The sequence below is a fragment of the Uloborus diversus genome, chromosome 2 (genome assembly GCF_026930045.1).
Source record: "Uloborus diversus isolate 005 chromosome 2, Udiv.v.3.1, whole genome shotgun sequence".
NCBI classification, from domain to species: Eukaryota; Metazoa; Arthropoda; class Arachnida; order Araneae; family Uloboridae; genus Uloborus; species Uloborus diversus.
This window is the reverse complement of record NC_072732.1, coordinates 173,830,474-173,843,575: the sequence shown is the minus strand read 5'-3', so window position 1 is coordinate 173,843,575 and position 13,102 is coordinate 173,830,474. Positions and strand designations below refer to the sequence as shown.

Below are 13,102 nucleotides of genomic sequence, written 5' to 3'. Positions count from 1 at the left end.
GGCAATCACGGAAAGCCCCATTACGCAATTATGGAGATCCCAGTTATTAATCTTGGGATCCCTGTCAAGTGTTACACAATGTAACCACGTGGAGCATATAATTTCTTACATACAACGACTATATTAGAAAGAGGCGCATTAACTTACTTCCCAACTTCTTCCTTCAAGTCGAATCTCTCTGTAAATTCAGAACCAGTTTCGACAGTAACAGCCATAGATGGTTCTTCTTCTGAAATAAAACAAAAAAAACTCCGTTAATTCCGCAATATTACGAGATTCTTTAAGTTTAACTATTGTACATTTTCTTGCGAGGATAGGAAGGTTTATAGAGAATACTGAAATACAGATGGGTAATATGGGCCACTTAACGTACATTATGAATGTCAAATATCCAGGACTATTAAATTGTCAGTGATAACAGAAATAAAACAGGAGAAATAAGTTTTTGACTTAAAACTACAAATTTACCGATATTTGACAAAAGGAGAGCGAACTTACAAAAGGTTGTGCCCCTGACGAAGTCCGGAAGCCCCATTAGGAAGACTTAGAGAATTGATAATGCTGCCCATGTATGTGTTGTCTTTAGTGAGTGTCTTAAATATTTTTTTTTTCGTTTAAACAATCTCTGTTGTTTATTAATAGTACAAATATATACAGTTAAAAAGGAAAGTTTCTTGATAGAATTGAAACGAACTTTACAACCGTTTTGTTCTTCATATCACTATACACAATTAGTTTACTCAATACAAATTTACTGACGGTAGCGTTATATTTTTCAGATCACCTTACCTGGCTCTTCTTCAGACGACGTATCATATTGGAGAAAATCATCTAGGATTATTACTTTGGAATCTTTGCTGGGGTGACTTGCTCCGTATCTGTTTTCTGCTCGGACTCGGAACATGTAGCGTTGCCCCTTGGAAAGACCTTGGATGGAGCAACTGGTATTCACAGAAGACGCTACTTTGTGCCACCTGGGGATCATTTATACATCAATATAATCAGAGTATGTTTATTATGAAAAATACATTGCACTATGCATATCAAACTTACATTTTACCAGTATTATTATTGAATGTTAACGTTTCACTGGTGCCTACTGCATGATCCGGGAAATCATGTGGCTATGTCAGACCTGTCACCTAACAGTGCAAAATGGCACTGTTTCTTAAAACAATGCTGTTTTGCAACCGCAATTTTGATCCGGTAAGAAATAAGAATTACGATCCAAGCAAACTGAAAATCAAACTTTCTGGTTTTTACACAGTTGCAAAAAGTCATTATTTGCATTTTCCTTGTCTAGTCATTAGACTCGCAAAAAAATTCAGTTGTATGTGCCAAAAATTTAGAGAGACATTGGGAAATTTAATGAGCTGAATATTAATTATTCTCGGACAGGCGACGAACCGTAAGGGATCGTTCGCACATTAGCAATGCTTGCTTGCAATCGTTCAGCGTTTCTAGGGTATGATTGAGACAAAGCAAATTATTTGGGAGGCATAAAAAAAAAAGGCAGCTCATTAGATTGCTGACATCTTTCTAAATTTTTAAGGTATTCAACTGGATTTTATTCTTTTTTTTTTTCAGTTGCCACATTTACTTGGATATGAAATTATGAAGGTTTTTATCATCTATCTTTGCTATCTTTTGCACATACGAAGTGAAAATTTAATTGCTTTAAACTTCATATTTCATCAACTTTCCGACAGTTTTCTCTAGACATTGAAAAAACATAATAATAACGTCAAAGAGAATGTGAAAAGATGCCTTTGGCGGGCCTGTGTCCAGGAGACCACATAGCACGTACAGCCTAGAAATGTCGTATAAAATTACTTCTAGTCCCGGGGGATTGCACCTGAGGTTTTATTTTAAACTTCGAATTCTTTTTTTTTCTTTTTTTTTTTTTTTTTTTTTTTTTTGTAATTGATTTTTTAAGATAAAATTTCATTTAAATTGCCTATTAAAGCGGTGAAAGATTTCCCACACCTCTAAACATTCTATGTCATTCGAAAGTGATTTTTTTCTGCATCAAATAAAGCTTGCTCCAATTTCTGAAACTAATTAGAACGGCAGATAGATATAAAGATTTCATTTTTAACGAAAAGTCCTAGGTCCAACTCAATTCAAACCGGGAGCAATTACTAGAGACTATACGAATTCGAAAGCGACTTTTCAAACGTACAAAACTGCCGTTTTGCAAAGCTCGGGAGCTCCTATAATAGCTGTGCAAGTTGGTATAAAATAGTTTCGAACCCGAGAAAGGGGTACTCTTCAAAGCGTTTTATTTTGAAATCTCGGTTACGTATACTTCTATCAAGTTCTTTTTGTCTCAAGGTGGGAGAGAAATTGTGTTACAATGATGAGCTCATTACTTAAATTCTACTTTCTACGGAAGAGAGATGGATTTTCATTTTTTTTTTTTTTTTTTTTCGAAACGTAACTCGTATAACACGTTTTTCAATCTGATTCTTTCGAAAAGACGATTCAAATCTTAGCGAATCAAATAAGATTTTGAAGCAAATTCGACGGTTAGTAAGCGTCAGCCAGCATGGGGCGGAGCCCCCGTAGTATTTCAAATTTTAGTATTATGCTTCTCTTGAATGCTGTAAAGTTGTCTGAAAGTTTGGTAAGCCAATGTGGAAAATTCTGCTTTTTCAAAAAGGTGCGAACGAAATTGCTATACTTAAGAGAACATGTTCGTGAATATAAGAAAGTGAAACTTTAACGAAAATCAATAAAATAATTGTGCATAGTATGTAAATTTATAGCCTATTCCCAGTTTTTTACTGTAGGATGAACAAAAAACTTTTTTTTCTATAATTTGTTCCTGGTCCCCTAAATGAATAGATAATTTACTTTTTATTGGAAAGTGACAGTTTGAGCATATCTTTTATGTGACAAAGTCACATAATAGTTGGTCTCTTATTTCTGGAGAAAATCGTAAAAATGTGAATTTTTGGAAAGTGTCCTATATTTTGGTCATATGGTGTAGCTTAAAATGCTAAATGACTTTTAGTTAATTATGTTTAAAAGAAAATTTTAGCTAAATTTTTTTAGGATGAAAAAAAAACCTTTCTTTTTTCAAGGTTAGAACTGTAGTCATTCTAACTCAGTAATTAAAATAAAGGATACCTTCTATCGGGCAGGCAGCACATCTCGACTTGGTATCCCGTGACAACACTCCCCCCGTCGTACATAGATCCATACCAGCTCAGTACCAAAGAATGATCTGTCACTTCACTAGCCGTCGGCTCTCCTCCGGGCGGCTCTGGAAAACCTGAAATACTTAAATCATAAGTTATATATAATTTTAAGCTAAAAATACTATCAATCCAGTTTAATCGGGTAATGGATAAATGAATACTCCGTTTTTACGATTATACCTTCAGGAAACGAATATTTCCCCATTGACGCGATGTTAAAGATCCTCGCTTAAATCGAATAATTTCCCTCAGATAATCAAATAATAATGGTCGCATTTTGCAAATATTTTTGCTGAGAAAATTTTGAATAAACTAAAAATAAATCACTTAAGATCAATTATTTACGTTCCGCCAAAGAAGGGCGAGAAAAACAACATTCACATTCAATCAAAACAATTCCATTCAATTTCTTTTGTCGTTGCCACTGCAGAAATAACAGAATTTTTTAAAAAATACTAAGCACTTTTCATAATGTCACTCAAAAGAAGAAAATATTTTTTCTAGGTCAGAAAGGACAATTTAAGTATTATTGTAGTTTGCAATTATTTCAAGAAAAAGACTTCCCGAACGTAGATAAGTGCAGCTCACAAGTCATGTAGAGAATGTTTTATCATTATCTAGCTTTCAATCATAAATTTGAGTGTTAAAACATGCATAATTTTCTTAATGGGAAAGTTAGGTTCGAAATGACTTGAGCGCACTTTTCTTCGTTTATGAAGTCTTTTTCTTGGAATAATTGAAAACTACAGGAATATTTAAATTGTCCTTTCTGGCCTAGAAAAGTGATTTTGTTCTTTTGAGTGCATTATGAAAAGTGCTTAGTATTTTTTTTTTAAAAAATCCGTTATTTTAAAATTTTTCGTTTTCAAACAAAATTTTATTTTGGAATTTAATTTTTTAGCGTTAAGTTGTACCTTGAGACTAAACAAATCATTTAGTGAAATTTCGAAGTCTCTAAGTAGTCTAAATGCTGAGATATAAGCAAAATATAGGTTCAGAACATGCAAGTTACTTGTGATAAAGATCCTAATAGGTCTTGTTACTTAGCCACGTCATCGAATATTGGCATAGATGAGGATGAACACCCTAAGAAAGCAACGACAGTGCAAAAACTTCATTCTTGCTACAGAGAAGCCTTGATTCAAAATTTTAATTATGATTACTATTAACATTTCTGTTGCAAGGCAACAAAATTTGTAATATTGGGTTTTGTATTTAAACATTTAATAGGGAAATGACATGAAATTTGTTGTTTTCCATCCTAACCGAAATAATTATTTTGTTTTAGAATTTTAATTTTTCAGCGTTAAGTTGTACCTTAAGATTAAGCAAATCATTTTTTGAAATCTCGAAGTCTCTAAGTGGTTTAGTTGCTCAGATATAAGCAAAAGCAGGTCTCAGATTTTTCCGTGACTATCAGGCCAAGTATAATAAAAGTTTTGAATCAATAAAAAAGACAATAAATAGCGCTGACGATAATTAAATAACACAATGAAAAATAAACGTTGCAGAAAATATTAACAAATTGATAAAATCTGTACCTCAGAGCCAGAAGGACATAAGGCATTACTGGGGTTTCAGTTTATTTTAAAGTAATTTTCAATGAATTTCTTTGAAATTTTCAGCATAGTCACACATGATGCTAATACCAACTCAAATATAAAATTCCATTGAATTATTTTAAAATTTAATTTTTTTAATTTAAATTTTGATTTTATAACGTTTTTGTTATATTACTCCTTTCGATTGAAATTTCATCAAAATTATAAAATATTAGCTAAATATGATGCGTAAAACAAACGAAAATAGAATGTTGGAATTACTTTTTCTAAGTTTTGTGGTGAAGATAAATAATGGAAAAAAAAGCCAAAATCTAAACGTTTTCGGTAAAATATGTTCATATTTCAATAAAATATAGCAAATATACTCCACAAAACTAACCAAACAGAAAAATCTTTCACAACAAAATGTTAACAAACCACTTAAATATTTGACATAAAATTTTCAGCAAATTTAAATAATAATTCATTTTCAAGGAAGTTTGAATTTGTAATTATCTCGGAAATTAGGTATATTGAGGAAATAGACAATTTCTGTTTTACAATTGCAAATTTCATTATTGAATAAACAATTTAATTTTTAATACAAATTCACCACAAATAATGTCTTATGATTCGTTTGAAATTGCATTAGTGTTAAAAACTGAAACACTATAAGCATTTGTTACTGCATTTTATATGCATTTTAATGTGTATTTTTTAGCAAAAGAAAGGGCGTGGTTAAAGGTCTAGTTTTTAGAAAGATAATGAATGAAAAACCGTTTGTTTGATCAATTTTTACTCATCTGAAAGCCCCTTATCGCCATAAGTCGCATTATGATGAGTTTACAGGAGAAAGGAAAAACTTTTTTCTGGCGCATGCAAAGGATGGGATGCGCGCTCTTTTAACAGTGGTAAAAGACTGAAAAAGATTTTTTTTTTTTTAAAGAATTATGTTTACATGGCTTTATGCAAAATAGGCATCTACATGCAATGCGCTAATAAACGGAAAATCGCAGTTTTCGGACTTACGTCAGTCTGGCTCTCAGGTACAGAAATATTAAATGAAAAACATGTGACAGACGATGAGGGAAACTCAAGAGCTCTTCAGAAAGCAATCCATTCATATGGATTTTTTTCAAAAAATAATGTAGGCAATGAATAAAGGTGCAAAAGCAAACATTTTATAGCTCAAGCTGTAAGTTATTTTTTTATAATGTTCATACGTACTTATGATATCTATACATATACTTAATGGATGTACTATTTTGTTGTTTAATTAGCTTATTTCAAAAATCTTTTACCAATAACATACTTCCTTTATACAGCTACTGATTTATTATTATTACTAGCGGTACCCGCACGGCTTTGCCCGTAGTTGAAAATTAAAAAGTCATTCGGTTCCCCTGTATATTTACAAATAATGGATGACGAATTTCTCGCCAATTGGCTACGTCCATTCGCTCTCCCATTCCACGTTAGGATAATTTCGTAATTTACTGGCCCATCTTATGATAATTTTGCTCCGGAAAATGTTCTTAAAATTGAAATAGAAAAAGAATAAAATCGAAGTTTCGAAAAATCGCTTCGAGGTGCACACTCCCATACTACAAACTAACTTTGTGCCAAAGTTCATGAAAATCGGCAGAACGGTCTGAGCGCTATGCGCGTCACAGACATCCTACACACATCCAGAGAGACTTTCCGCTTTAATATTAGTAAAGATTACGTTTTCAGGCCGCCTGCCTTGTCTAGTGGTTAGAGTAGTCTGACTGCGACAGGAAAGTCCGGGTTCGAATCCCGGCTCAAGCATTGACGTACTTTTTCTCTCCTGTCCTTGTCTTTTCTGTGCGTAAATGTGTTGTTGTGCTGTGAATGGTTGCCTACCCTAAAAACGGGTCCTTATGGCATGTGTGTACTGTAGAAGTCGGACTTCACACCAAATTACGGTACAGTTGGAAAAGTGAAGCAGCGCACCCCAAATTGCCAGCCTAGCTTGCGCACAACAACATTACGTTTTTCGAAAAATGTTGTTGACAGTACGTTGAAAGTTGATACGGCAGAAAGAGGTAAAATCAAGACTATCATACTTACGTGGGACATAAATGTCCATTGAGACATACAGTGGCTCCCAAAAGTGTTCGTACACCTATGACTTTCACTGAAGTAGGACCCTCTCCATTGGTTAGAATTAATATTTCGCAATAGGTATTTAATTATAAGATCTATGCTCAATTTTCAACAAAACTGCATGACATTTTTTTAAAAAAATATTAAAAAGTAATTTTTTAAAAATCAAAAACCAAAAAGTGCCGGAAATTTTATGTCACAAAAGTCTTCGTACACTTTAAAAAATGTCTATATATTTTTGAATAATCTAACTTTTTATTAAGTTACTATTTAGTAGAATATCATGCAGTATCAACAACACCTTATAAACGTCTTGGAATAGATTTCATTCTTTTTTATGTCTTTTTTTTGCGTAATTTCTGAGTAAGTGTTCAACCACACTTCGAGTCTTACTGTTTCTGGCTCTATTTTCGTTTCAAAGCCACATTTTCGTAATCTAACCTCCAGCTATCTCTAAATATGTTACAATAAAATCAAATCTGGAGATTGAAGGGATATTTTCTAAACTTTAGGACAGTTTTTGAGGCACTAGACGCAAACGCTGAAAACCGTGTGCTTCTTATCGTTATCTTGATAAAAAAAACAAAGTTGTTTCCGATAACCAAATTTTTGGCGAAGAGTTTAAAATTGGTTTTTATAACATTTAAACGAACAGCATTCATCATTATTTCATCAAAAAATTCAAAACTACCAAGTCCTAATACTGATATGCACCCTCGCACAAAAACGCCTTCACCGTCCTGATTAACTGGTCAAACTAAGTTCTTAAGATTAAGTTCCTAATTTTATCTTCTACTTACAATTATACAATAATTTAACCAAAAAATGTTGAATTTGTTTTTATAAAAGACGTAATTCCCAAGCGTTTTGAGCTTATTTATCATTGATTTTGCGACGAAAAGCATAAGCTTTCTGTTTTTCGCACGACCAAGAAAATTTCTGCGGGAAGAGGTCCCATTTAATCCAACTAATCAGAGAACTTGGTGAACAATTTTAGGCGAAAATTAAATGTAAAAATTTTTATTTAACTGTACAGAAACTTTTACAGCACTCAATTGTGTATTTTTCATAAATTTTTTAACTGTAAATCACCGATCACGCTTTGCCAGTTGACCGTTTCTTACCTTATTTTCGATCCAATTCTTTTCTTTAAAGCATTTTATCGAGCACTTTACTATAAAATGGAATAAAATAACTAATTTAGAGACATTTCAAACGAATTTAGAGCTACTGTGAGGAAAAAATTCAAACTTTGAATGGTGTTCGTGGTTTTTTACAAATACCAGCCATTTTAAAGTAATGAGCACAATATTAAGGAATAAATAAACAAAAAAATCAAGCTAAATGATTTTTAATGGTAAACACAATGCAAAAATAATTAAAAAATGACATATGATAGTTTTAATCACGAATTCATTTGAAAATATTTGAGTGTACGATGACTTTTGTGGCGTATTATTTCTCTGTTTTTTCGTTTTTTGACTTGTTTCAAAAAGAAGATCCGTCAACATTTTTTAAAACTACAGTGTTTTCTTTAGAATGACATAGGAATGATGTAAAAAAGTATTGGACTTCATATTCGAATTCAGTTTTGCGTTATTTTGGTTTTACTAAAAAATTTCAAAGTGTGCGAACACTTTTGGGAGCCACTGTACCTCTTATCCATGCAAAATTGAAAAGTTATCTCTCTTTGGCTAACCTCTGAAATCACCGCAAGATGGCTTACTCAAGCTTTTAGAATAATGAATTCAAAAGCCCTCATGCAAATCTCATGTTTTTAAATAAGCGCCATAAAAGAAGTCCTCGTAATAATTACTATTTTTTAATTTAATAATAAAAACTATAAGTTTACGAAGTACAGTAATACTGTAAAAGCAGCGCACAGCTTCCAAATGCATTTTCCCCGGTTGAAATCAAGCTGAATTTCTCGATAGTATTATTTTTTTATGTCTCAACTGTTGGATTAGTATGCCAAAATAGCACACTTTGTTTGAAGGTGTAATTTCTTTTTAAACATTAAATTTGTATTTTTAAAAGCTTATGTCGTTTCTTTTTGGGCAAATCTTTTGAGTTTTGGATGCGTTTTTTAAAGCACTCAATTCTTCCAACACACCTGACTTCGTTGCAGCAAAAATGAAAACCTAATAGCTGCAATAGTTTTCACTTTTTTTTTACAATAAAAACGGTTAAACGCAAAAAAAGATTAAAATTTAACTTTTAATCTTTTATTGTAAATATTGTACCTTTATTTGCAATCATATTGTCGGTATTAATATGATTTAAGGAAGTGAATTTTCTGCAAAATACTGGCAATTGATTAAAAAAATTTCAAGTTTCAGTCAGGTTTTTTAAGATGTTTTACTGTTTAGTGCACCATTAATTTCTACGTGTCTTTTTTTTTTTTTAACTGCTTTTCCCCTGTAGCTTTTAAGCATTAAAAATTTCACTATATATGTCTAAAGGCTGAATTTGCCAAACAACGAAAAGAATTAAAATGTACTACAAACTAGCTGACATAAAACGTGATTGCGACAAATTGAAGCAGGGGAATCTGGTGTGAAATTAAATAGCAAGGCAAAGTGAAACGGTAAATGTTTTTCGCGATTTACTGCACCATCCAATCTAACAGTATTTTTACTAAATCCTCAAACATATAATTGATTTCAGTCAAAAAATAAATAGCTCTAAAGATCAATAAAAGTAACAATACAAGTCATTTTCATAATTTTATTTATCTTTACTAATATTATAAAGAGAGAGGGCGGATTTTTGTGTGTTTATATGTTCGAAGTAATCTCCGGAACCACTGCACCTATTTGAAAAATTCTTTCACTATATGAAAGGTGCTTTCTTACTGAGTAACATAGGCTATAATTCGAAAAAATCCGATAAATAGTTCTTTTTTTATTCAAATTAAGGCTCAAATTTCACGTAAATTGCCTATTATCGGCAATTAAAGGGGTGAAAAATTACTTGCACATATAAATATTATATATCGTTAAAAAGGGTAGAATTTTCTGCGTTCTAAACAATTTATTTCAATGCTCTAACTTAATTACGGCGGGAGTAATTTGCGTTTTTAGCTTGAACTTTTTTAGGCTTAGCTGAAATTTAGGAACTTTCTTCATTAAATCTATCAATAAAAAGTGAAGGAATTGTCCCACAGTTTTCTTTTTGACAGCATTGGAAAAAGCGATATTTTTTACTCCAGATCTCTCTCGACCTTTGGTCGAAAAAATTAGCTTCTATCTTCAAAGGAAAAAAAGTTACAAGCGTTTTTAAATCAATTTCGAAATATGTCATTTTGATTCATCACTTTATTTATTTTATTGATCATTTTATTTTCGCGTTTCCATGGCTATGCTTTTTGAATCCATTGTATATTTTCTTATTTTTCATCTGATTTCTTAAACTTATTTTATTTCATGTTTCCATGGTTACGCTTTTAAAATCCATCTTTCGCATTTTAATTTCTTAAAAGTATTTTAATATCTGTCGTCATTGTTTGGAAGGGTAATTTTGCATGGTGTTTTTTTTTTCTTTTATTTAAGTTATTCTTTAAGTTATTGTTTTTTTAATAAATTGCTGTATATATGTAACTTGACACAATTTTTGTTCTCAAGGTAGACCGGGCAAAGCCGGACAACGCAGCTCCTAATATATAAAGATTTGAAAGCTACTGTTAATGTGATTTTATACCTTTTTGTTTGTTTGGCGAAACATTTGTTATTGCCAAAAAAAAAACATCCGCTTCACTCGCAAAAGGGCTGGGTTCCGGTAGCGTATTCGCTTGGCACGTTAGGCGCTGAGCAGGGGGGTTCAGTCTAGGATTATTGTTTTAAGGCAACCGTTAGTGTAATTCATTGTTTTGGCGATTTGTTTTGAAAGAAAAGAAACTTTTGATTTGTTTTTATCCGAGTGAAATGTACGACATTTTCTTCTTTTTTTCTGATGATGATTTCTGAATGTTCCACGGGATGTTTTTTTTTTCGTTAGAGGGATGGATTATGATAGCGTGGTTGCTGGGCAAGTTTGGCGATAAACAATAGAGCTGCAGAATTATTTTTATATTTGAAAAATATTATTTGATGTATTTTTTTGTTTATATGGCGAAACATTTTAAATTGCAGTAAAAACCGCTTCACTCGCTAAATAGAGTTTTAAAGCAACTGTAAATTTAATTTCATGATTAGACGAAAAGTTTTAAATTCCAGAGAAACTTTAATAGTTTTTTTTTTTTTTTTTGAAAAGGTGTGTACTTATTTTATACAAAGAAAAACGATCATTTCACATCAAAGGGGAGGGTGGCGTCAATTCTTTTTATTCAACCGACTTCCATTAAAGTTTTAGCACGGACATGACTGTGAGGGTCCTCTAGTACATAATATTTTGCGGTTTATAAAAAAAATTTTGGTTTTAATAAAATCATAAAGTTTTGTAATTAACGTTTTAAGTCTTAAATGAGACCTACTAATGTCCAGTGCAGTACTTATTTAGTTAATATTCGGCATTATTTTGATTATCAATGCTTAATACAATTGGTCAAGTGCACGTGAGACCAAGTGAACTGGTTCATTTAGACACACGGCAGTGTGTCAGCCAAGTTCGGAAATCAGGCGACACATCTGCCAGTGTGTATCTTACACAAACCATTTCAAGCTACTTTTGACCCCCTCATTTCTCAAAAACTATTAAATCTACGTGCTTGAAATTTTGTATGTCTAATAGAGCTGCATAGTAGACCTATAATCCTAAATTTCATGAGTGTACCTCTTATAGTTATGGAATTATTAATATCTGAAAAGTGTCATTTTTAACACTGATTCACTCACTCATCAAAATGTTTACGAACTTCCAAGTGTCTCACATACTTGAAATTTGGCATAAAGATAGATTTTCATGCATATGTAAAGGGAAAAATCTAAAAAATCAAAAAAAAAAACTACATTAAAGTAGAAAAAATACGCTATTTTTTATGAGCATCACGGCATAATCACTTTACCGCGCGATTGCAAAATATTTCGCCAAATAAATGAAAACAAAAACGCTCGTCAAACGTTGCCAAAACAAGGTTGTTGATGTTTTAAATTAATAATTTAATTTCTAACCAAAATGGCGCTTTAAACGATACTTTAAATTCCGCTAAAATGAAAAATAATCCATCAAATAATTAAAATTGCAAATCTAGAGCTAAGCCTTTAAAATCAAAAATAACCAGCTTTAAAATTTATAAAATCTTTAGATCTCAATTAAATGCAAAATTTTACAGGAGGAGCAAAAATGGCAGCAATAATTTCAACAATTGAAAAATATTTTTGCCAATTCTGCATATTTTACGATCTACATTATGATTATCCCCCTGAACAATAAATTCCAGACAGATTTTGAGATGAGTCAGCAATTTTCCTAATTGTCGACAAATTTGAGGACGTCAAAGACCAAGAACTAATGCACTTTGACCTTGCTGATAAATGGGAAAAACAGACGATTACTGCCTAAAATTGGCGATCGCACCAAGTCCCCAGCATCGAAATATCTTCAAAACTTCTAATAAAGAGAAACCGCAAACCAGTGAACCGTAAAAGCAGGGTACAAAAATGAAATCATATAGTTCTATACGCTTTTGCATTTATAATCGTCTGAATTAGAACATAACCTTTGATTTAGCTTTTCAAAAAGTAATGATATCCCAACAAAACATAAATGTGAAAAAGAAGCCAAGTTCGGTCGAAATGAGGTTCGAGGGTAGACGGTGTCACCGACAAAAAATAGTTCAGATCTAAACTGTTACCAAGTTCCATAGCAGTTCCACACAGATGTTGGATTTTCCCATGTTCTTCAATTCATTTAGAAAACAATTTTTCACTTTCTTTGATAATGGATTTAAATCTTGGCAAGTTTGAAAAAAAAATAGCGATCACTAGAACTTGCCGCAAGTTTAAAATCCATTATCAAAGAAAGTAAAAAATTGTTTTCTAAATGAATTAAAGAACATGGGAAAATCCAACATCTATGTGGAACTGCTATGGAACTTGGTAACAGTTTAGATCTGAACTATTTTTTGTCGGGACACCGTCTACCTCGAACCTCATTTCGTCCGAACTTGGCTTCTTTTTCACATTTACTTATTCATTCACTTATTAAATCTCTTACCTACTCATTAATTAATTTATATATTTGCATTCTTTCATTTAGTATTTCATTTATTTATTCATTTATTTCTTCATTTTG

At 31.9% G+C, this 13,102-nt stretch overlaps 1 protein-coding gene across 3 annotated transcripts in view; it reads right to left on the bottom strand.

Annotated features, from left to right (window-relative positions):
- Positions 1-13,102, bottom strand: part of LOC129216161 (myosin light chain kinase, smooth muscle-like) — a 97,638-nt gene that overhangs the window by 18,878 nt on the left and 65,658 nt on the right. For 2 of the 3 annotated variants that reach the window (XM_054850328.1, XM_054850330.1), the window contains 3 exons: positions 3,133-3,277; positions 790-974; positions 148-229 (listed from right to left, as the gene is read on the bottom strand). In XM_054850328.1, the coding sequence (XP_054706303.1) occupies positions 148-229; positions 790-974; positions 3,133-3,277 (412 nt within the window). The remainder of the gene's footprint in view (positions 1-147; positions 230-789; positions 975-3,132; positions 3,278-13,102) is intronic. The other variant, XM_054850329.1, reaches the window with a different exon arrangement.